This window comes from Cnephaeus nilssonii, assembly GCF_951640355.1.
Source record: "Cnephaeus nilssonii genome assembly, chromosome: 3".
In the NCBI taxonomy this organism is placed as follows: Eukaryota; Metazoa; Chordata; class Mammalia; order Chiroptera; family Vespertilionidae; genus Cnephaeus; species Cnephaeus nilssonii.
Window position 1 is genome coordinate 5,714,187 of NC_137074.1, and position 25,545 is coordinate 5,739,731.

General features: G+C 45.9%; 1 protein-coding gene across 1 annotated transcript in view; it reads right to left on the reverse strand.

The window, feature by feature from the left end:
* DSCAM (DS cell adhesion molecule) overlaps positions 1 to 25,545 on the reverse strand; it is a gene marked incomplete at both ends in the record, with an annotated part of 461,963 nt that overhangs the window by 115,151 nt on the left and 321,267 nt on the right. Inside the window, 1 exon segment of the mRNA XM_079762252.1 lies at positions 24,314 to 24,487. Coding sequence (XP_079618378.1) covers positions 24,314 to 24,487 — 174 coding nt within the window.

Here is a 25,545-nt window from a genome sequence, read left to right on the forward strand (position 1 = left end):
TTGGGCTCAAATTCACTAACCAAGGATTTTTTTCTTATAATGTCTGAGGGCTAAGTCACTACAATTAAAGATCCCAAAGCCGCCACAAGTGGCCTAAATTGCAAAACTGTGAATAAATCTGGTGTAAGCCTGAGTTTACTTCCTCTCCTCCTCTTCAAAGCTGGGAAGCATGACTCAGAAACTGTGAAACTCACATACACTTTAGCTTTGAAACGTGACCACCTGGCCCCTGCATGGTCCCTCCAGCAAGCAGCCAGCTTTCCTCAGCCCCGCTGCAGAGCACAGCCGAGCAAACTCCACTGCAAAGCTGTGTTCTGGAAATCGCCTCACTGTGTCTTGGGAACCTAAAGACTACGGAGAGGAGTCCCACGGTGCAGTGTTTGCAAAAGGGCAGGGCATGAAAAATACAGATTTCCCGTAGGACATGGCAAGTGTGGTCACTTCCCAAGTCCAGCGTATTTCATCTCTCTCTCTTCTTTACGTTCCCGCGAGAGTGAACCATTGTGAAATAAGGGTTCCTGTTCTACCTTACGAGCTGCCATTTGGGGAGCACATGCACCGTGAAGGGGTGTTCATCTGGGATGGGATTTCCTATGACTTCACTACAGCCAGCGAGAAGGGCGCGTTGCTGCTCTCCAGAATAACACAGAATTGCTTTGAGGACTTTTCTGCCCTTTTCTTGAGAATGAAAAGCTTTCCCTGGTGGGCATGGCTCAGTGGTTAAGTGTCAACCTATGAGCGTCAACAGGAGGGCACAACTGGATTCCCGGTCAGGGCACGTGCCCAGGTTGCAGGCTCGATCCCCAGTGTGGAACGTGCAGGAGGCAGCCAATCAATGATTCATCATTGATGTTTCTGTCTCTGTATTTCCCTCTCCATTCCTCTCTCTGAAAAATCAATAAAAACATTAAAAAAGAAAAGAAAAGCTTTTTTTGTGTTCCACACAGGAGACATGCCTCACCTAAATCATGGGCCTCTGGTTTAGGTTTTGCCCATCTTACTCTGCAAAATATGCTTACCTTTTTACATCTATTTCTCCTTCAGAAGAGGGTCCCACCACAATGGACATATTAGTTCTGGTTAATAAGTTCTCTATTTGGTAAAAAATATTCTGGCAAGCCCATGTTCTCCTATATAACCCAAGTATTTCCAGCCTTTAAAAGAATGGTCAAAGGATTTTTTAAAGAAATGGGTCATTATCATGACTCTTCACAATGCTGATGTCAGACACACAGCCTTTTCACTTGTCACAGTCATGGACACTGAGAGCAGTGCTTCCTGCACGGATTTCTGAAGTGTAACAAATGGATAGGGCATTTTACCAGGACTGGAATGAAGGAGAGGCTGTGTCCACCCGCCCACTCTGCCAACAGAAGCAAAGAAAATCCAGACCAAGAGAACTTTGTTCAAAGACGGCCTGCTGTGTGCTTCTCCTGCAAAACTGACCCATGGAGGATGCTGTTTTACTTCGTTAATATCAATTTATAAATTTCCTTCATAATCAGGATACCTTCGTGTTCAGCAAGTCTGCATTCTCATGGTATAAGGAGCCTCATGTGACCTACTCCATTGCAGCAGAAAGATGCAGGAGGCAGTGCTCTGCTGTGACCAGACAGGAGGGCTGATTGTGCACCCGCCCTCCGGGGACATTACCTATTGAGCATGAGATGGGAAATGGTGGGAGCATTTACACCACTGAAATTGGCCAGTGCTAGAAATCAGGGCTTTTTCCCTCCCTCCATCCCACAGCTAGTTGTTCATCATCGACCAGAACCCTGCATAGGAGGTCATGTCTCAACATTAATGATTTGAAAGGGTGTCCTCACAATACCAGAGGCACGGATAACTTGGTGAGTTTTCCAAGACAATAACTAACCTTATTCCTCACAGTAAACCTACACATATGAACAGTGCGTCCCTGCACCTTTGCACAGGTAATTCAGCAATGACGGATGCATGCATTGATTTTTTAACACAAGGCTATAGAGAGAATGAAAATTTCATCAATCATTGATATTAAAGATTAGTTCTAAAATATACTCTCCTGTTTTAATGGCTCCATCAATAAAACAAAACTGATTCAAACAGATTTTTATTTTTCTCTCCGTCTCCAGCTCTGCTGAAAATATCACTGAGAAAGAAACAAAAGGGAAGACCAAGCACCCTGGCTAGACAACCTGCCTGTCCCGACCATCTGCTCAATCCCTTCATTTTACAGAGAAGAAAAAAGGAAACTAGAGAAGAGCAATGAGCGTCAAAGGCCCAGATACAAGAGTCAACCAGGATCTGACTCTAATGACTCATCATCGATAATGACCCCAATGCCCGATGCCCAGGACTTCCCCTGTTTGAGCAGGAAGGTCCTGCATCCTGAGAAGCCCCTTAATTCCACCAAATGGTCAGAACAGAAGTGGAAGAAGGGGATGTGGGACCCAGAACAAGGCAACTAGGCTGTCCCAGCATCCAAGCTGGACAACAGAGGCAGGGACACTTGAGTGTCCAGTTGGGAGGGTCAGGGAGAGAGATGTTCTGACACATGAACATTTTAAACTGCTTCTTCAGCTACTTGTCTTTATATCCCCCCGCAACACTTGACTATGAAATATCTCAAACACATAGAACATTGGGCAGCCATATACCCACTGCCTGGCTTCCACATTGCACATTTCATACACAGACATGAATGGAAATGATCTTCACTGTTATCTCATCAGCCCATCAAAATTCACTGGACACATCATTGTCATTATTCTATGAAACACAGATGTAGGGGAGGTCTCAAATATCAAGCACTGAGATGGGGTCCCTCTGCCCAGATCCTGTTTTTTGGGGTGCAGGCCTGGAATCTGGCCAGGGGCCTGGGGTCTTGGGCTAGAGCAGTGCCCCTGTCACACATGTCACAGCAGAAGAGGAGGCGAAAAAAGACACTGGGAACCAGCAGCGGGGCTCCAACCTCATGTCACCCAGGGACATAGGGCTAAGAATGGGCAAGACCATTAATGCCTTGGGACTCGGTTTTCTCATCTGACACCTAGGAGGGCCAAGGCAGGCTCAGAAATGGATTAATTTAAAGCTCTCCAATGGACCCAATCTCAAAGGGATTGAAACAACGCAACTGGGTGAGCCCCAAGCCTTCCCATCTGTACTTCTCCTATCCTTTCCCTTTTCCTTCCTAATCCCCACTTTCTTCACCCCCTCTTTCCTTCCCTATTTTTACCTCTCTTCCTCTGTCTCTATCACACACAATTCCATAACAACAATAGCTAACTTTGATGGATGCTGACTGTATGCCAGGAACCTTTCCACATATTATGCATGTATTTAATCCAAATGACAACCCCGTGGGATAGAAATTCTGGCCGTAGAAATGACCCAAGACATAGTATAAGTAGCATTTTAAGTAGCATCAGATTCCAAATTATGCTACAAATACGGGTGAGATGCATAGAAACAGCATTCCTAGCAGATCCATTGCATCTAAATTAATATTAACAGATGTCTATGCACACGATCCAAGAGAACCAGACACCAAACAACTGCTTTGAAGGGGGGATAATTAAGACTAAAATGTAAAAGAATTTTAGGATTCCTTTCACACTTGACATCTTATCCCCCTCCTCCTTGTTTTATAAAGAAACAGAGAACTGGAGGGTTTAAAACTGGATAAAGGAGAACCTCTTCCCTCTATGCCCTCTCCGACCCCTGGACCAAAGCTCTACTTCATCTAGTTAGATTTTTAAAACATCAACCTCACCACAAGAGGAATGCAGTAAAGCCAGTCCTCACTCCCTATGATGACGACTCCTTCCTTTTGTCCTCCAGGGTCTGGGGCACTAGCAATCTAGGCTAAGCCGCTCGTAGTAAATACTACATATGTGCTCCTGTACCCTTTAAACTTTCAGATCACTTTTACATACATGATCTCAGAGCAACATGTATGTTCTCAGAGAGAAGGGAACTTTTAGTCATAACTAGAATACGGCTGGGGAGCTGAGCGATTCGCCTAAAGCCTTGCAAGTTGTACATGGAAAATCTAGAGGACACCCAGGTCTTCTGAATCTAAGCACAAAGCACCCTTGTCTACCCCCAGAGAAAGCCCCAAGGCCGGTCCATGGTGTGCAGGGCCCCTGGCCGCAGGGGTGTGGGGCGTCTGGGACCTCCGTGGAAGCCCCTCTCTCGGGGGCCGAGCCCATTCGGGGAGAGCCCCCACAATGCCCTTGACATTCCGTTTCCTTAGCTGTGATACAGGACCCAGTCTGGCTCCTGCAAGCCCACTGCGTGTGTGAGAGACAGGACTTGTGGGACCCAGAGCAGAGAGACAACGTGGAGCCCTTTGTTCAAACAGCAGGGAAAGGGTGCCTTTAACCTTCTAAATCCAAAGCTTGCTTCTTTCTTCTGAGGCCTCTGTTTCCACATGCCACAATGACTGATGTTTTCTATAATGTCCTGCTCCCTCGGGCGTGGGGCTGGGTCAGTGCGGACCCTCTGGGCACCCAGGACCCGACCTGAGACTTGGCGTGTACATATGTGGGTCTTACCAGCGGCCGGGGCTCCCAACAGGTGACCACCACTCCGTGGGGTTTGGAGAATGACCCCAGGGCTCCCAGAGTCACTCCCAAATGTTCCGTGGTGTTGCTGCCTCTGGGCAGCGAGGGCTGCCACCACGAAGCCCAACCTGATCTTCCAACACCGCGCCCCCCCACCCCCCGCCCCCAGGTCCCTGTGGGTGAAAAAGCACAGTGATTGCTGGGTGGATGCGGAGAAGTGGAGGCCTGGGCGCAGGAGAGCAGGCAGCTGAGCACCCAGTCTGGGGCGCAGGAGGTCACGGAGGTGAGATGACACGAGGGTGAAGGCTCCAAGTCCCCGGTTCATGCCCTACTGTCCCACTGGGCCTCACTTATAAAACACACATTAAAGACAAAATTATTACAAATTTCAAGATGGCAGCCTAAGACCATTAAACCCCAAGTGCAGGCTCCTGGGAGCTCAGGGACCTATATACTCCGGACCCTGGCCCTGGAGCTGGTGAGCCCCAGCCTCCTTGGCAGCCAGCCACCCCTGTCACTGGTGGAAAGGGCAGCCTGGTGACCTGGGGGGTAAAGAAGCTGGGGGGGGGGCAGGGTGCCGAGGGACGTGGAATCACTAACCACATTCATGAAGATGGATGGGGCCCCAGGGCCTCCTCTTTCCCTACCACCATGATGAAGGAGGCTGTGGGTACAAAGGCGGACCCTAAGAAAGAAGCCCCCAGCCCCCTCTCTAACACAGAGCCGCCTGTCAACATGATCTGTCATTATAGCTGCGGTTCCTGTCCTTACATCCGGGGGCCCGCAAGGAACCCACACGGCCTTTCCCAATCACGGCACACATTCTCCTCAGCATACCTAGCATAAAGTCACCATGGTAACCACTTTTTTTTAAAAAAAATATACTACTATTTTTATTGATTTCAGAGAGGAAGGAAGAAGGAGAGAGAGAGAGAAACATCAATGATGAGAGAGAATCATTGAATGGCTCCCTCTTGCATGCCCCCTACTGGAGATCAAACCCACAACCCAGGCATGTGCCCTGACCAGGAATGAAACCCTGACCTCCTGGTTCATAGGTCAAGGCTCAACCACTGAGCCATGCTGGCTGAGCCGTTTTAAGCACTTTTAAGTGTGAATACAGTTCAGGGGCATTCGGTGCATCCACAACGTGTGCCACCTTCACGCTCGTCCATCTCCAGAGCTTTCTCATCTTCCCCAACTCAAACTCTGCCCCCATTGAACACTCACTCCCCGCTGCCTGCTGCCTCAGCCCCTGGCGCCCACCATGCTCTCTGCCTCTAGGAATTTGACCACTGCAGGGCCTCGTGAAGGAGGAATCACATGACATTTGTCCTTTGGAGACTGGTTCATTGCACGTGGCACAATGTGGCCACGGTCCATCCATGTTACAGCGCGTGTCGGAACTGTATTCCGTTTTATGCCTGAATATATTCCATTGTGTGTAGAGGCCACATTCTGCTTATCCGTCATCCACCCATGGACTCTGGGGCTGCCTCCACCTTGTGGCGACAGCGACTAACGCTCCTGTGGTCACTGGTGTGCAGAGTTTTATCCCGATAATGTCTGCAGCGCTTCGAGAGTGCAATGGTTCGCAGGTCGGTGCCTGCTTCTGCTCAGGCCTTCGCAGGCTTTTCTGCTTTGAGGTCTGGGCCTCTCAGCTGCATCTCCACTTCCTCCTCCATGAGAACAAAGAGACCTGCAGTCCCCACCGCCCCCCGGATGTGGTGAGGGGCGCCCACCGCGTGTGGGGAGAAAGACCCCGCAGCAGCAGAAATTCCTCCTGTCCACACACTTATTGTTCCTGAGGCTGCCTCCTGGGCGGCTCTAGTCCCCATGAAGGAAATGAGCTCTCCAGCCAGGAATTAATCAGCTCTTAGCACACACGGAAACACCGCCTCGCTGGGCTACTATGCTTACATAATGAAGCTCCTTTGATTATAACCATTAATCAAATATGTGTTTCCAGGCTACCGGGGGCTGCATTTGCTGTTAAACTTTAACAAGATTGACAGCATCTCCACTGCCTGGCAGCCTGGCCAGGGCCTGGCGACATGATTAATTGCGTCAACGTAAACTCGGAGAACACTTAGGTTTTATATCATATTCACGCTGAACTCGTTTCAAGTCACATTATTGGAAGAAAGTGGATTTATTTTGCATGACAAGTATGAATGTTAAGCCCCAAATATTAACAACAGTACTTTCCTTCCAGTTCACATAGATGTTGGCATATCATTTCTTCCTTTTTCCCCCACTTCTTGTCTGGTTATGTACATAGATGCTATGTTTGCCTAATAATAAAACTTTTAAATAATTAGGTAGAAAAAAATAATAAGACTTTGATTTCTTGTCATCACTGAAAGTAAAAATTTTTTAAATTTATTAATATAAACTATATTATGAAAAAATGGATGAGGTCCAGAATATTAATTAGAAAAAATATTAATCAGTGGTGTGTAGTCATCACCCATGGTGACCCCCAGTGGTCCTGGAATCCCGGTATACAAACCATCCTTTTAGCCGCCTTCTACCTTTTACCAGAGTTGCTGGTCTTTGTGACCAACAGAATATGGCAGAAGTGGTGGGAGTTACCCTGAGATTAGATTATGAAAGGACTGTGGCTCCATCTTGAGCACTGAAGTTCTGTCTCTCTCTCCGATCACTGGCTCCAGGGAAGCCTACCACCACGTCACCAGGACACCCAGAGGGCCAATGGAGAGCGCCATAGGAATGCAAGTGTCTGGCCAACAGGCTGCAAAGATCCCTCTGCCTTCTAAAGCAGCGGTTGCCAACCGGTGGTTCACGGATCACTGGTGGTCTGTGAGGTCCGAAAGGTTGGTGACCGCTGCTCTAAAGTATTCTGATACACACCTAGTCTCACTCATATGTGGAATCTAATTCACAAAATAAACTGATGAACAGAGTGGATCCAGAGACATGGAAGCATGGAACAGAGTGCAGAATCTCAGAGGGAAGGCAGGGGAGGGTGGATGGGTAGGAGGTCATCAACCAAAGACCTTGTATGCATACATGCATAACCCATTAACACAGACAATAGGGTGATGAAGGCCTGGGGCAGGGGTGGGGGCAAGGGCGGGCTGCAGGGGGTTAATGGCGGGGGGGGGGGACATTTGTAATACTTTCAACAATAAAGATTTATTTTAAAAAATTAAGTATTCTGATACAGTTCTTGGAAGGCAAGAAGTTCCTGTGGAAACAGAACCAGCAGCATCCAGTGGCTTGGACAACATAGTGAGGTCCAAAGCCGTGTTCTAACTTTTGAGCAGGTCTTGACGTACAGCTGTTCAGCACGGAGAAGCAAAGGGAGAGAAGATGAACCACATCCCATGAATGGTCCTGGTGGTGACCCGTCTCACATTCTGTGGATAGCAGCTCCCTAGCATTCAGGGCAGGGTCTCCTGGCACCTCCCTCTTTAGGGCACTCCAAGGCTTCTTCCACCTGAAGATGCTTGTAAAGGTGGGCCAGTGCCCAGGACGCTGACCCTGCAGCGTCTTTTTAATTTCTGACATTTCGCCTTTTCTTTGAAGCCACTGTGACCACTTGGTCTTCATCCTGCATCAATATCTGCATCTGGCCACTGAGGACAGGGTCTCATTGGCTTGCAGCCACTGTGTATGTCGTTCTGCTAATTTGGTCATCTGGGTTTGGTGACAAAAATTTGGTTTATTTAATTTGGTCATCATTTTCTCCTGCATGTCTTTATCATTTGCCAGCCTCAAGGCCTTTTAAAGACGCCTGGTATAATAATGATGATGATAATTATAGCTAACATGTATTAACTCCTATGCTGAGAGTTTTAAGAGCTTTTAATCTTTACAGCGACCCTAGGAGGTAGGTGCAATTATTACACTGGTGTTAGGAGGGCAGTTATTGAGTGAGGCGCAGACAGACTGCATGTCTCATTGAAGGTCACACAGGAGAATGCCGATAGCCTATGTATGCTTTCCCACCTAGATGCGCATCCATAAACAACCGAGATTAGTCTTGCCTGGATTTGAACTGTACAGGTAATATTCTCATCCCGTCTTCATTGTTTTGTGTCTTATTTCTTACATTCTCTGTGATATCTATGTAACATCTACCACACACACACACACGTATGTATGTATGTATGTATGTATGTATGTATCTATCTATCTATGAATAGAGAAATATGCTAATTAACCGGGATGCCATAACGGGTTGACCGGACAGGAGGAGGTTGTGCGCGCAGCATCGGGGGCAGGGCAGCAGGGGCCTCCGTGCACCTACACTGGGGAGAGCCTGATCAGCAGCGGCCGCAGCTGCTTCAAGGGCCAGAGAGGGAGGCAGGGCTGGATTGGCAGTGGCCATGGCTGCTGCGGGGCCCGGGGAGGGAGGCAGGGCTGGACTGGTGACTTGAGGGTGGGTGGCGCTGCGTGATTTCGAATCATGTGCTGGGCTCCTAGTATATATATATTGTGTGTGTGTGTGTGTGTGTGTGTGTGTGTGTGTGTATATATATATATATATATATATATATATATATATATATATATATATAGTGCCTGCAAATGTTTTCATGGCTGCATACTATTTCTTTGTATTAATATTTCACGGTTTATTTATTTGTGAGGTTTCAGATTTTGGCCACTGCAAACAATGCGACTGTAAACATTTTTTGCACGTGAACCCCGGACACTTATGCATGAATTTCTCTTGGGAGCATTTAGAGAAGTGAAATTGCTAGTCAAGGTGTGTGTATAACTTTAAATTGATGAGACAAACAGCTGCCAACAACAGTTGTACAAGTCTGCAGTCTCACCATCTATCTTTGTTACTAATTTGCCTGCAGCAGTGATTCTTCAATGGGGTGCCTGAACGGGCAGCAGAAGTATCACCGGGGAACTTGCTAGAAATGCAAATTCTGGGACCAGGAATCTGTTGAACAGCCCTCCAGGTGAGAGCCACCTGCACAGCTGGTCTTTGCATCATCCCTCCCCATCTCCGCTCCCCCAGAGCCTCCCTTCGCCTCGGGAGAGGGTGCGGTGGAAACACTGCAGGATTTGAATTGGAGGAGCTGGCTCTGCCAATGCACGGGCTAGCCACGTGGATGAGTGTTTCCACTCGGAGCTGATTCCTCCGTGGGCACCATGGGGACACTCCCTCAGTACAAAGCCACTGCGAAGGTCAGGTGCAGGGTTGTACAGGGTGTATCATATTAGTTCTTTGTTCTCTAGCTAACATTTACATCCACAACTTGTTTTCTTTTCTTTTTTTAAATATATTTTTTATTGATTTTTTACAGAGAGGAAGAGAAAGGGATAGAGAGTTAGAAACATCAATGAGAGAGAAACATTGATCAGCTGCCTCCTGCACACCCCCTACTGGGGATGCGCCCGCAACTAAGGTACATGCCCTTGACCGGAATCGAACCTGGGACCCTTCAGTCCACAGGCCCACGCTCTATCCACTGAGCCAAACCGGTTTCGGCCACAACTTGTTTTCTAAACTAGATTTACATTCACCGAGGCTGAAGGTACCTGTGTGCAGGCAAGACCCAGAAAGGAAAGCCAGAATCAGTGCGAGGGCAATGGTGCCATAGAGATTTTACCGATTTAAATGTGATGTGGGGCTTTTAGAAAGCTTGAGCAATAAATAAAATATATTTGAATGCAAATTTCACTTTTGTGGGTTTTAAATGAAATATTAATAGATTTGATAAATAATATAATGGCTGTATCTATCATGTTATCTAGAAAATTGACAGCATATGTTTAGAAAAAGGAAAAGGGGATTTTTTTAAGTGCTAAATTCTGGTAACTTGGTATGAAAAGAATGGGGTGAGGGTCTGATTACTTTCTGAGAAGAGGGTTTTGAGTGGTGTTTTCAAAGGGATTATTGCCATGGATCTATACAAGGTTCTGTGTGTGTGTGTGTGTGTGTGTGTGTGTGTGTGGTGCGCGTGCACGCACATGTGTGTGACTATATGCATGCATATGCTTTCTTCTATATGTGCATGGTGTGTACATGGACACATGTGCATGTGTGCACATACATGTGCAAGGAGGCATAAATGACAATTCCTGAGCCACTATAGCATTTGATTATTTTAAATTCTTTCTCCGAAATTTTATATGAAAGCCAAGATGATGTCCATTTTAATAATATTTGTTAGCATATAAATATACTGTTATTTCTTTCTTTCTTTTCTTAAAAGGGTTGTCTCTCAGAAAGAAAAAAAAATTCAAAGTGCCCAGATGGTCTCCTGTCCTCTTTTATGGGTTTGCTAAGCCATGGCGGGTGGAGAGAGGCCATGCAGATAAAAAATAACAACAATGATTTTGCAGAGACAAAAACACCTCTCCTGAAAAACAAGCAATGGCTCAGCCCAGCCTTGGGGGAGCCGGATCCATCCGCTTTGCTTCTGAATTCAGAGCAGGGGGAATTCTCCTCACGCACTGAACTGGAAGATTAATGACCCCAGAGGAGGGAGATCTTGTCCTAGCAAAGGAGCAAATATGCCAGGACATAAGTGCATGTACACACACACACACACACACACACACACACACACACACACTAGCATGCCTGCACACCAGCATGCCTGTGCGTACACACACACACACACACTAGCATGCCTGCACACCAGTATGCCTGTGCGTACACACACACACACACACTAGCATGCCTGCACACCAGCATGCCTGTGCGTACACACACACACACACACACTAGCATGTCTGTGCGTACACACACACTAGCATGCCTGCACACACATGTATGCACACATTAACATGCACACACACTTACCCTAGCACACCTGCATACACACAAGAGCACACTTGCACACACACACATCAGCATGCCTGCACACATATGCACTGAGGGTAATCTCAGGAGACCCTCACTTGGGGGTATTGTCAGTGTAACTGCTGGCAGGCGGCACTCTGGCTTGTGGCGGTTGATAAATCTCCCCAGGCAGAGGTGGCAGGAGAGGGGCTCCTGGCAAACAGCACTCTAACCAGGAAATATTTTATGACCCAGCGGCTCTCGGGGTTTAGATCTCAGAGGCTTGTGAAGCGACAAGTGGCACGGCCCCTCCCCGGGAGGGGAGCAGGCACTAATTGAGGCATTGACAGCTCTAAACGAAGCAGAAACCGGCTAGGAAGACTCAGCCCTGACGAAATGAGTGGTGCCATGCAGAGCAAATGGGGCGTTCCCGGTTCTCACGGAGCACGCTTCCACACGGGACGTGGTCCCTGTCGCACACGGAAAGGATCTGTTACAGCATCATATGGAAATCATCTTCGTCATGGGATCCCCAGCGCGCTGCCTCTATAGGAGAGTTTTACCAAATAGTCAAAGAGGAGCTAACAACCAGCCTCCTCAGACCACTCCACAAAACCCAAGATGAAGGAACACTCCAAGCTCTTCCTATGAGGCCAGCATTATCCTAATTCCAAAACCAGATGAAGACACTACAAAGAAAGAGCGTTACAGGCCAATATCCCTGATGAACATAGCGGCTAAAATCCTCAACTAAATATAAAAAAAAATCGGATACAGCAATATATTAAAAAGATCATATGCCACAACCAAGTGGGATTTATTCCAGGGATGCAAGGCTGGTACAATATTCATAAATCCATAAACGTGATACATCACATAAACAAAAATCACATGATCATAGCAATAGATGCAGAAAAAGCATTCAACAAAATACAACACCCTTTCTTGATAAAAACTCTCAGCAAAGTAGGAATAGAGGGATCATACCTCAATATAATAAAAGCCATATATGACAAACCTACAGCCAACATCATACTCAATGGGCAAAAACTAAAACCATTTCTCCTAAAAAACTGGAACAAGACAGGATTGTCCACTTTCAACACTTTTATTCAACATAGTACTGGAAGTCCTAGCCACAGCAATCAGACAAGAAGAAGACATAAAAGACATCCAAACTGGAAAGGAGGTGATACAACTGTCATTATTCACAGGTGACATGATATTGTACATAGAAAACCCTAAAGACTCCACCAAAAAACTACTGGAATTAATAAAGGATTTTGGCACTGTAGCAGGATACAAAATTAATACCCAGAACTTGCTGGCATTTTTATACACCAATAATGAACTCGCAGAAAGAGAAGCTAAAAAAAGAATCCCATTTACTATTGCAACAAAAAATGAAGATACTTAGGAATAAACTTACCAGGGAGGTGAAAGACCTCTACTTGGAAAACTATAGAATATTGAGAAAAAGAGAGGAGGATATAAACAAGGGGAAGAATATACCGTGCTGATAGATTGGTAGAATTGACATCATTAAAATGTCCATACTACGCAAAACAATATATAGATTCAATGCAATACCTATTAAAATACCAACATTATACTTCACATATCTAGAACAAACACTCCAAAAATTTATATGGAACCCTAAAGAACCCCAGATAGCCACAGCAATCCTGAGAAAGAAGAACAAAGTTGGAAGGATCAGAAGACCAAATATCAAATCAAGCTATACTACAAAGCCACTCTACTCAAAACAGCCTGGTACAAGAACAGACATACAGATCAATGGAACAGAACAGAGAATCCAGAAATTAACCTAAGCTATTATGCTCAATTAATCTTCCATAAAGGAGGCAAGACAGTGGAGTAAAGACCATCTCTTCAATAAATGGTTTTAGGATCATTGGACAGCTACATGTAAAAAAAAGAAACTAATCCAGCAACTTACACCATACATAAGAATAAACTCAAAATGGATAAAATATTTAAATACAAGTGGTGAAACAATAAAAATACTTGAAGAAAACATAGGCTGCAAAATATCAGACATCTCATGTAGCAAAATTTTCACTGACACAATGCCTAGCGCAAGAGAAACAAAGGAAAAATATACAAATGGGACTACATCAAAATAAAAAGCTTCTGCACAGCAAAAGAAATCAGCACCAAAATGAAAAGGAAACCCACTGTATGGGAGAACATGTTTTCCACTGTGGAAATCACTGTGGAGTTTCCTCAAAAAATTAAAAATGGAACTGCCACTTGACCCAGTGATCCCACTTCTAGGAATATATCCTCAGAAGCCTGAAATTCCTATCAGAAAGAACATATGCACCCCTAAGTTCATAGTATTACTATATAATTACAATAGCTAAGATCTGGAAACAGCCCAAGTGCCCATCAGGAGATGAGTGGATAAAAAATGTGGTACATTTACACCATGGAATACTATGCAGCAGTCAAAAAGAAGGATCTCTTACCCTTTGAGGCAGTATGGAGGGACCTGGAGAGTATTATGCTAAGTGAATAAGCCAGTCAGAGAAAGACAAGTATCACATGATCTCACTCATATGTGAAATCTAATGAACAAAATAAACTGATGAACAAAATGGATCCAGAGACATAGAAGCATGGAACAGACTGTCGAATCTCAGTGGGAAGGTGGGGGTGGGAAGAGATCAACCAAAGAACTTGTATACATATATATGCATAATCCATGGACACAAGATAATAGTGTGGTGAAGGCCTGGGGAAGGCTAGAAGGGGTCAATGGGGAAAAAGGGGGGGATGTATGTAATACTTCCAACAACAAAGATTTAAAAAAAACACACACACATACACACACACACACACACACACACACACACTCCAAACAGCAACACAAAGCAGGCTGATCTGACCCTCTGAGGTGATCTGAGAAATGTTGGCTGATGGCGGGCATCAGTCCTCAGTCTCCAACTGAGGAAAACACCCTCAAAAACAAATATGCGCCCCCCCCCCCCCCCCCCAAATAAGGTCTGACAAATGGGATTGCTTTCTGCAAGCTCTAAGTGCAAGGCAGCTGGCAGCAACATGACGGGGCACACTTTTGAGATGCTGCAATCAGCACTAATGGCAGAGAGGAGGTCTGTGAGCTTAGAGAGGCTGCCTGGAGCCACGGGGACAGAGTGATTGTCCCCTCATCTCTGGAGTCAGGGAGCTGGGTGTTATGGCTGATGAAGGGCATGGCTTCCAGGGCCAGCAGCCTGTGGCCGGGCTTTTTAAGGAAGCAGTGGGGGAGGGGAGTAGAGGGCTTGCAGGGTATGTGGCCAAGCCTGGACCTGTCCAGGTCGGTGTCAGGCTTTGAACAAAATGACACCAAGAGGAAGGGGTAAGTGAGGAGCTGTGTCTTACTTGTGGGAGCCTGTATGAGGAACGTCTGCTCATATCGGCGCTTCCTGCCTGTCCTTCAAGGCCCACTCTCCTGTCCACTTTGACCCTGCAGACCCCCTTTGCTTGGGCTGCTCTGACCATTTATTATGAAGCCCTGACCTCCTATTCTCAGCTTCAGCCGCTCATCTCAGGAAGTCAGCCAGGCATTGCCGGTCAGATGGCGCACCATCAGATCAACATGGGCAAGATAAAATGCGGCCACTTCCCCCCAGTCTCCCTTCCGATCCCGATTCCTGTATCCAAGGCTCAACCTTGGACTGATCCGGGTCCCCACAGCTAATCAGTGGCCTGATCCTTCCTGTCACTGTTCATAACATCTTTCAAAGCAGAGGTGTCCTTTCTTGTCCCTTAGCTCAGGCCTTCATCAGGGTGCCTATGCGGGCTTTGAAAAAAATGTAAAAAAATTAAACTAGACCAGTATTTCAGGCTTCTGAGGACATATTCCTAGAAGTGGGATCACTGGGTCAAGTGGCAGTTCCATTTTTAATTTTTTGAGGAAACTCCACACTGATTTCCACAGTGGCCGTACCAGTCTGCGTTCCCACCAGCAGTGCACGAGGGTTCCCTTTTCTCCACATCCTCACCAGCACTTGCTGTTTGTTGAATTATTGACGGCAGCCATTCTTACAGGTGTGAGGTGATACCTCATTGTCATTTTAATTTGCATCTCTCTGATGATCAGTGACATTGAGCCCTTTTTCATATGTCTCTTGGCCATTTGTATGTCCACTTTGGAGAAGTGTCTATTTAGCCCGCACCGGCACCCTGATGAAGTGTGATGAAGGTGACAGTGCTTGGTCCCTTTGCCTCTCCTGTCCAGTCCCCGCTACACTCTGCTCTCACCTCCGCCAGGCTCAGCTTCCGGAGTGCCTGTCCAGTGCGATGGTCTCTCACTTGCAGTTTACAACGGCTTCTCACTTTCTACTGTCCAGTTCCTCTGCTGGAGGTCTGAGACATTGCCCAGGCCTGCTGCAGTCCATGTTTCCAGCTACCAAACATCTACTTCTCGATTTGGGTCCACCTTGTGGGCTCCTCCACCACCCCATCCCACAGGTGGGGTCTGGGCACAAGCTTCTCCTCTCCGCCTGGCTGGGGGCACCGCGCTGCCTTTCTGAGAGCTGCCTCCATCTCTCCGGTCTGGTAATACCCGCCCGCCCTTGTTGAGCTCACACTGAGCTCCCGCAGCCCATGTGGCTTGCCTGACCTCATCGCTTCATGACCTCTGTCCTCTAAATTCCCACATTTTGGTGCCTCTATAAGCTACATTTTACATTTACATCTGCTGTCTTCTGGTCTCTTGGCACTCCTTTTTTTTGGCATTCCTTATTAAAATTAATTATTTTAAAATATAGACTCATAGGGAGTGGCAAAAACATCATGGAGTACTGAGGGCCCTTCACCCAGCTTCTCCCAATGCTGAGAATGTGTGTGGCCATGGTACATATCACAATGAGGAAACTGACAATGGAAAGCTACTAAAACTAGACTGTACACGTTACTTGGTTTCATGATTGTTAAACCGCATTCATGTGGATGTGTAGTTCTACATAACTTGACCCAGTTACACACTTGTGCACCCTCCACCAAGTCAAGATACTTAACCTTCTTTCCCCACTAAAGAAATCCTGTTGCTACCTCCGTGTAGTTGTACCTGGCCCCACCCCAACCTCTTTCCCTGTGCGGTGGTAACCACTCATTATCTCCATCTCTGCAGTCTTGTCATTTGCAAGTGTTATTTACACAGAACCTTTGAGATCAAGTAACTTCACTGAACACAGTGGCCAGCGGGCCCACCAGCTTGTGTGGATCAATAGCTCGTTCCTTTTCACTGCTGAGTACTCTTCCAGTGCATGATGGACCAGGCATTTTCAACCCATTCGCCTGTGGAAGGCCTGCGAGTTTTCCCAGGACTTGGCTGTTATGATTAAACTGCTCTGAACAATCATGTACAGGGTTTTTGTGAACATACGTCTTTATGTCTCTGGGGTAAGTGCTCACGAGTGCAATCGCTGTGCTAGTCTGTAATATCTTCTTGACTCACTTCACTGTCTCATTCTTCCTTCACGTTTGTGCAATCTCAGGTCCCTGACATCCTTCCTGGAGCATTTCAAACCTCCAGTTGGCGATTAGTTGGCTGCATATGTGTTTCTATTTATTTGTGGTACTACCTCACATGTCCTGAACCGGGCAATGTGAGTAAGGCATGTATCATGAAGCCCAGGACTGGAGGCAGGTCATGAACCTCAAGTGCTGGTCTAGCCTGAACTTGCATGTCCTCCTCTCTCAAACAAGAGTCTTCAATTTGCCAAATTCTTAGTCTGCTTCCAGCTCCAAACCTTCCTATGCTCGTCAGAAATGTCATGGTGTAGTGGTCCTAAGTCTACAATGATAGTAAACCTTATAAATAAAATTATGTGTGAAACTAGCTCTTCACAAATGCAATATTGTTAGGAATAATGTACTTGCCTATGCAGCCTAACGATGTACTACAGACTACACACGAGAGACCGAAACCAGCCAAGTGTACATCTTCACATCACCCTGGCAATGGCTCTGACTATGCAGCGACCTGCCTTTAGCCTACTGACACAACAGGGTATGGCTGGGGGCTGCCGGCGGCCATGGAAGGCAGACACAGATGAGACCCAAATAGTCATGGCCTCACGTTATATATTCCACGGTAATCTTCTGTCAGAGCTGCCACAAAGAAATATATTTTACTTAGGAAAGTAGATAAAAATACAAGAGAGGAAAATGTCAGGCTTGCCAAAATCTGGGGTCATTTATTTTCTCTCATATTTGATCTGAAGAATGTCACATAAATGCCAATGACTGAGACTGTCAGAGCTGCTACTTTGGTCTCTTTCTGACCTCAGTCACCTGGTCCCTCTTCAGTGGGAAATCCCCATCAACCAGGTGGGAAGCAGAGAGGTCCCTATGGGGGGAAGGACATGGTACCATACCCACGAGGGTCAAAAACTGCCATCCATGCAAATCTCATCTTCTTGTCCCTGCCTAGGACCACCTCATTAGTCACTTCGTCAAATGTATTCACTTGCAAGCAAATTTAGCCTCACTCTGGTGACAATGCCACCGCAGAGTTAGTGATGACGCATCAGGCTTGCATTTCTTTTATTTATTTTTTTTCATTTTTTAATTAAGGTATTATATGTGTACATATCTTATCTTTGTTGCATTTCTTTTAAGAGTAAAAACAGATCCATTTGCACCACACTAGAGGCCATCATCATTACACAAAAAGCTCTCACATGTTAGTTATGATAAACATACGTGTGTATCATCAATGGGACTACGAGAAAAAGCTCACCATTACATGGGCAATTTTTCCATTATCCAAAGGGAAGGTTGTTTGCTGAAATAAAATTTGCCCAAGGCTGCAGTGACGAAGCACAATGTGGCTTTGTCATCAACACCACATCAAGAGTGGAAACCGCATGTTGGTGAAGTTCCTCTGTGCCTTTCCTTTATTCTACACACCTAAACACAAGACAGGTAGCTTCATCCTATGCAACGGCCATGTATTACAAAAGAAGTCGAAACCTTGAACCTGGCTGCCCAGGTTTCCTGCCCAGAACCTGGGAATAGCTTCCCAAGGACAGGTGTTCCAAGCACGGAGCCCAGGGTCCGGCTCAAAGGAGAGACTCGATCAACACCTGATGGATGAATCGGTCTACATGTGCTTCCCACGCTGACGGGCATCTGAGCTTCAGCATCTCTTCACCATGATATTGGCTCGCCTGAGCCCACGGCTTTCTGGCCCTTACCTATTCCGATGAGCACCTTAGGTGCGGACTAGTTTATCATGCTGCACATGCACAGAGCTTCCAGGTCTGCTGTCGGGCATCATGTCAGTGGGACACACGTGTGCAGTAAGAACCGAGGCTGTGGTTGTCTTTGGCTAAAGGAATAAAACACCCAGCCCATTGGGACCCCTGGAATCAGAGATGTGTGTCCTGATTCTGTTTTGTACAAGCCCAGTGGTCTCAGTTAAGTTCTTTATCGGTTTCCTCATCTTCAAAATGGGGTTAATAATATTACCCTGTCACAGTGTTGGATTTTCTAAGTTAATCTTGATAAGGAGCTTGGGAGAATGACTGGTACTCAGCAAATACTAAGCAAGTGTCTCCTAAATCACAGTTAGATCTCTGAATCACAGATGCTCTCCTTAATGATGTCTGACAGGAGGCTGTGGCCACCAGTGTCACTGGGCTGGGTGTCTGAGGAGACCTGAATGGGAAGCCATGGGACAGTTTATTACATCGCTGTCATTAAACTTCTCACAACTGAACAACTGTCCTCCAGCTCTCCTGACAACTCCTGGAGCATAGGCACCCCAGTGTCCATTGCCCACCCTCAGAGCTACCATGCCATCTGCTACGTGAAGATTGCTTAGTCAGGGTTTGCTGGAAAAAAAAATGCAGCAAAAATGGTAGGGGGCTGTACTAATTTTCTATTGCCACTGTGAGAGATTACCACAAATTTAGTGACCTAAAACAATGCAAATGTATTCTCTTACAGCTCTGCAGGTCAGGAGGCTGGCAGACCTAATTCCTTCTGGACGCTCCAGGGGAGAAGCAGTTTGCTTGCCTTTTCCAGGCTCTAGAGGCCTCCTGCACTCCTTGGCTCATGGCCCCTTCTCCATCTTCAAAACCCACGCATCCAACTCTGGTTCCATTGTCACATCTCCGTATTTGACTTTGACCCTCTTTTCTAAAGACCCCTGTGACTACATTGGGCCTGATAATCCAGGACAATCTCTCCACAGCAAGACCCATAACTGAATCACAGCTGTGGAGTCATGCAGCCCTGTAAGGACTATCATCTTAAGCAGCCAAAAGCTGGTGATTAAAATGGAGACAGACTGAGAAGTTTGAGATATTTTAATTGTGATCTTGAACACTCCTATACTATTTTTAAAAGTGTGTTCAGTACTGGCCTCATACCAGTCAATTTCAGGGGTTCCTCTGCACGGTCCTGGCCACTTGAGACTCCCTACTTCCACCAGGTCCTTGCAGAAAAGGCGGGCAAGGAGAGTCAAGCTGCTGCATAGCCTTCAAAATTCATATATGGAACCCCTAACCCACAATGGGATTGTATTTGGGAATAGGGCGTTTAGGAGGTAAAGGTGAAAGGAACTAATAGGACTGGTAGTCGTATAGGAAGAGAGATCACTCTGTCTCTTCCCCTTCCATATGCATGCACCAAAAAAGGCCTCGTGAAGACAAAGCAAGGAAAGAGCCATCAGTAAACCAGGAAGAAAGATCTCACCAGGAACTGAATTGGCCATCACCTTGATCTTAAACTTCCACCCTCCAGAAAGATGAGAAATTAATGTCTCTAGCTTAAGCCACTAGTCTATATGATTTTGTTATGGCGGCCTGAGCAGACTAACGCACCATAGTTGTGCACAAACCACCCAGGGATCTTAATAGAACGCAAATTGCTGGGTGCCAGAAGAATTTGGAGACCTTAGTGGTATTGACACTGTGGGTCCCCAGACCCCACTTTGAGTAGCACTGACATGCACAACCAGGTGAGGGAGCCATCAGGATTAAGACTCAACCCAAGCAGTGAACACTAGCCATGTCCATGGGCTCTACCTTAACAAAGGTCTGCATCTTCACTCACTATCCCTCACCCGTCCCATGAGACATGGCTCTCCTATGAGAATTACTTTTAGGTGTCAACTTGACTCATATTAAACATTGCCCAGATTAAACATTATTTCTGGGTGTGTCTGTGAGGGTGTTTCTGATGGAGATGAGCTTTGAATCAGTCAACTCAGGAGAGTAGATTACCCTCCCCAATGTGGGGGTACATCATCCAATCCACTGAGGGCCTGACGAGCACAAAAAGGCGGGGGAAGGAGGAACTCGCTCCCCTGGCCCCCCAGACTAGGGATTTTCGCCATAGCATCTTTGTCGTAGATATTTTTACCGTGAGCATTTTGCTGCAAACATTTTCTCTGTGTAACTAATAGGCTGTGAGGCAATTTTGCTGTAAAAAAAGATAAAATAACTGTTTGTCAAAAAATAAAATGCACACCTGCTTTTTATGTTTGTTTGGTTTCATCTCTCCATTGACAAATCAAGCAACCACTGGAGAAAAGATAAAATAACTGGTTTTCTGGGTTTTATTTCTCCACTGATGAGTCAAAGGCCTCTGGGCGATTTAAAGTATTTAAGTTCGCTGTCAGTTTGGTTTCGTTTCTCCATTGATGAAGTTCCCATAGTTGGTCCCATCTTTATGTCACATAAATCTCAGCCAGCCCTCATAATGGTCTATACAGTGCTGAGTCAACATGGGGGTGATGGTGGACTTGAAATAGTCGGCATTTCTTCCAGATGATGATGATTTACCCCAAGAGTTGGTTTCTTATTTTGAAACAAACTACAGTGGAGGAGAAAGTGAGGTGGAGGGCTCTCAATGAGAGCACAGAGCTGCACCCACATTTTCTACCAAACAAAGACAAGTGCATAGGTCCAGGGCCCAGAATAAAGCCAGTTATTTACTCAGGATTGCCCTGATCTGCACGCGTTTTAAATGTATTCAAATAGTTTGTATTTTGCAAAAAAAATCTTTAATTTTGTTATGTCCTTTTTAATGTCCCTTTTTTATTTTTTTCTGATTTTATCTCTTTTACAGCACAATAGGCTTATGGCCCCCATAGTTGTGTGGCAAAAATATCTGCAACAATGATGTCCACAGCACAGACACTTATGATGAAAATATTGAACATTATCTCTATCTCTATCTCTGCCTCTGTCTCTTCCTCTACCTCTACCTCTACCTCTACCTCTACCTCTATCTCTACCTCTATCTCTATTTATCTCCATCTCTACCCCTACCTCTACCTCTACCTCTATCTCTATTTATCTTCATCTCTACCCCTACCTCTACCTCTATCTCTATACCCATGTCCTATTAGTTCTATTTTGCTGGAGAACACAAATACAGCTCCCTCAGCATGAAATACAGTTCATGTGGGTGATCACCTTGCTAATGACGATTTGTCATGAACATTCAGCATCGCTGTAACTCCTCTGTCCTGGTGAGAATGAAGAGGGCAGTGCAGGCTCAGGGCCTGGCCTCAGCCTGGACAGAGCATGCTCCCCACAGCTGGGACCTGCTCTCTTTCTTCTCCTGCTGTCCAGTCTGTTAGTGCTGCTTTAAAATGTATAATGACTTTAGAATTCCACACTCACGGTTGGACATATGTGATGGACGGCCTGCTAATGTCATGCAAAATGCAGCATTTACATTTCCTGGGGAAGAACCAACCCGGAGTTTCTGAATCCCCAGACAGCCTGGCTGTGGCCTCCTTTCATCTCCTTGGCTAATCAGTGGAAGGGCAGCGCTCCATTAAGACAGTGCTGAGTGCCAGCGAGGGCTGCTGACGGCCCCTGTGCTGTCCTGGGTCGGCTGCTGTCCCGCCCTCCTGCTAATGAGAACATTTGAGAGATTCCTGACATGCTCTGTCCCTCCAGGCTGCCGGAGGTCAGGAGGGGCTGCCTCGATGAAGGGCTATGCTGACACCTGCCCAGAGTCACCCAAGCCCTCCCCTTCCTGGCACCCTTCCGGGGACTGCGGAGACCAAATAAGTCACACGTATTCCCTGGATGGAGCCAGTGTCTGACTCTGATATAATAGAGAATATACCTGGTCTTTGTCCCGGGGTCTTGGCAAAGAGCCTCAAAAATCCTTGGAAATTTCTGAGTGGTAAGAACGTGTTTTGTTGCCTGGAGGTGTGGCTCAGTGGTTGAGTGTGGACCTATGAACTATGAACCAGGAGGTCATAGTTCAATTCCCGATCAGGAAACATACACAGGCTGGTGTGGCTCAGTGGTTGAGCATAGTCCTATGAACAAGAAGGTCACGGTTCAATTCCCGGTCAGGGCATATGCCCAGGTTGCGGGCTTGATCTCCAGTAGGGGGTGTGCAGGAGGCAGCTGATCGATGCTTCTCTCTCATCCATATTTCTCTCTCTCTCCCTCGCCTTCCTCTCTATAAAATCAATAAAAATATATTTTAAGAAAATAATAAAATCTATTCTAGAACTATCACAGGAGATCTCTTCTTACACTCTCCACCAGGCATTCAAACCTGTAGGCTGTTCTCTCCTCTTCCAAACACAAGCTTTCATTTATGAGGGCAAAGTGCACGGTTGAGTGCATTTACATCCTGTATATTACTTTGTATCTATTAGAATAGATATATGATAGGAAAATATTTTGTACATTTAAAATATGTCAAAGCAGTCGCAAAATATATGCCTGTTGTTAGGAAAAGATCCATCAACATTGGCCCTCAGCTTTTGGGCTTCCTTAATAATTTCATCAATTTATTATTTTTTAAATTACCATTTCAACTTTGAATTTAAGTGACATAACAATGTTTTCAGATTCTTGCAAATAAGTTCCTCCAGAATGTAAAACTTAGAAGTCAAAATTGTGCATTGATATGTGCAAAACATATTTTGAAGCAAACCTATTTCAGAACTATGTTTTTCCAGGACATAAAAGTATAGCAAATAGACAAGTTAATATTTTCATTATTCTGTTGGAAATAATAGACCACCAGATTGAATAAATTATTAATGAAATGGGAGGAATATTAGTCTGTGTAGCTAGCCTTTAAATAACACACACACACACACACACATGCATACACACACACACTCACCCACCACTGAAATTGACCTTTAAATTGCAGGCCCCAAATAAATGACATGGCAAAGATCCTTTCCAACCTATCACCAGCACAACTAAAGTAAAGAAGAGAAAGCTGGTCAAAGCCTTGCAGTTGGCAAGGAATCCCAATTGGTCTAGTAGAAAATCATACCCACGGAGAAAGACGGAAGCCATTCACGGCAAACTCGACACACAACCACCTGCTAACAACTGAGTAAACGCCGGTCCACTGTATATTCTTTCTTGGCAGTTTAGTTACCGAAATATGAAAATAATTTGCTTACAGGGGCCCCTTTCTATAAAGTGGGTCAGCACTGTGGACCCTGAGCAATGCTACACGTTTCTGTCGTATAGTTGTGTGTTACTTGGTAATGAGTTTCTGGTTGCTTGATTTCATAAGAACCTTAAAAAGGAAATTGATGGATAAGCAAGCTTCTAAATGATAAAATGCATGAAAAGGGACATCGGAAATGAACACATCTGAGATCACAACTGGGCATTTCCCCCATAAAACCAATAGGATAGAAATGCAGGTGCTAAAGGCAGAGACCCACTCATTTGCTGGGCTGCCCAGCGCCTGTACCCATGGCCATGGGGACTGAAGGGAGAGGAGCAAGTGGCTCTGTGCCCCAGATGCCAGGGGGCACGAGCATGCTGTCGACCGCTGGCTGGGTTTTTGCCCTCCCCTTTAATTGTCTTTCTAGGACAGCAAAGCATCAACACAGTTCTAGCAAACCAACATTTTGTTTTGTTTTTAGCCAAATGTGTATGGACACAATTGGAAATGTCAGCCCCCAAAGACCTGTGTAGGTAAAACAAATCATCTTCTTCCTTACTTTTCACTGTGAGGTACATGGACTTGCTGACGTCCGCGCCCACATCGTTGCTGACCTTGCACAGGTAGTAGCCGCTGTCTTCCTCCACCACGTGCTTGATCAGCAGCGACCCGTTGCCCAGCACCTGAATCCGGCCGTTCAGGGCTATTGGTTGGAACTGGGGAACCCCAGCCCCTGGAATGAAATAAAAAGGAGGAACAGTGATGCAAACGCGAAGACACATGGGGAGGCAATGAGCCCATGTTCACCCAGAATAATGGAGATAAGTGATTGACATTTAACATATAGCCTACATGACAGTCATGGGATACACCATGTGTTTCGTGTGTTTTTTTTCCCCTCCAACATTGAAATTCTTGTCTGGAGAGAAATACATTTATTTAAAATGACAGCATTTCAAACTCTGAGATCAAGAGTAAGAAGCCTTACAGGTAGTTTCTACATAAAAAGACAAATTTAATGGGTATTAAGTACCTGATAAATTATTCAGACATCACTGTAGAATGACTACAGAAATAGCTGCCTCTCATTGCACTCAATACATTCCCTGTGTTCCCAAGGACTTCATATATAAGTATGAAAACACAAGCGCTCTAGGGATATGGCATCTGAGGACCTTGCTCCTACACACAGCTAAGTCTACAAAGACAATACAAGTATTGCAGATTTCTCTTCTGAGTTCTAGTCTAGAAACACATTAATGTCGTTTGATGCTATTTAAATAAATAAGTCAGATCATCGCAGTAAAGCACCCCTCTCCTGAGAGGTCCCGCACTCAAGGAGACAATGACACAGCTACGACATAATGTGAATGAGAGAGCCACATAAAACTGTTCTGAAAAACATATTTTAGAAATAACGTAACAGAAGATGAATGTCTTGAGTGATTTCTGAGGAAGTGGCAGTTTGGATAGGCTTGCTATGTTGCTTGCCCCTCTCCTGAGACATGGGCGGAACTAGGAGGGTGTGAGGGCTTCTCTCATCTCTGACCTGAGACTGACATTTTGGGGAGAGGGCCCAGGGCTGCGGATGAGTTCCATCTTCCTGGAGAAAGCCCAAAGCGTGGGCTCGGGGTGTGTTCCAGAGAGGAGCTGCTGGTCTCCCTGGCCCTGGAATCTCCATGGGATTGAACCAGTGAGCAGTCACAGGAGATGGGGGCACTTCTGAGTCTTCACACCAAACTGACTGTCTACCTATTGGTGTCCTTGGCTCACAGGGGCAGAGATCATGGC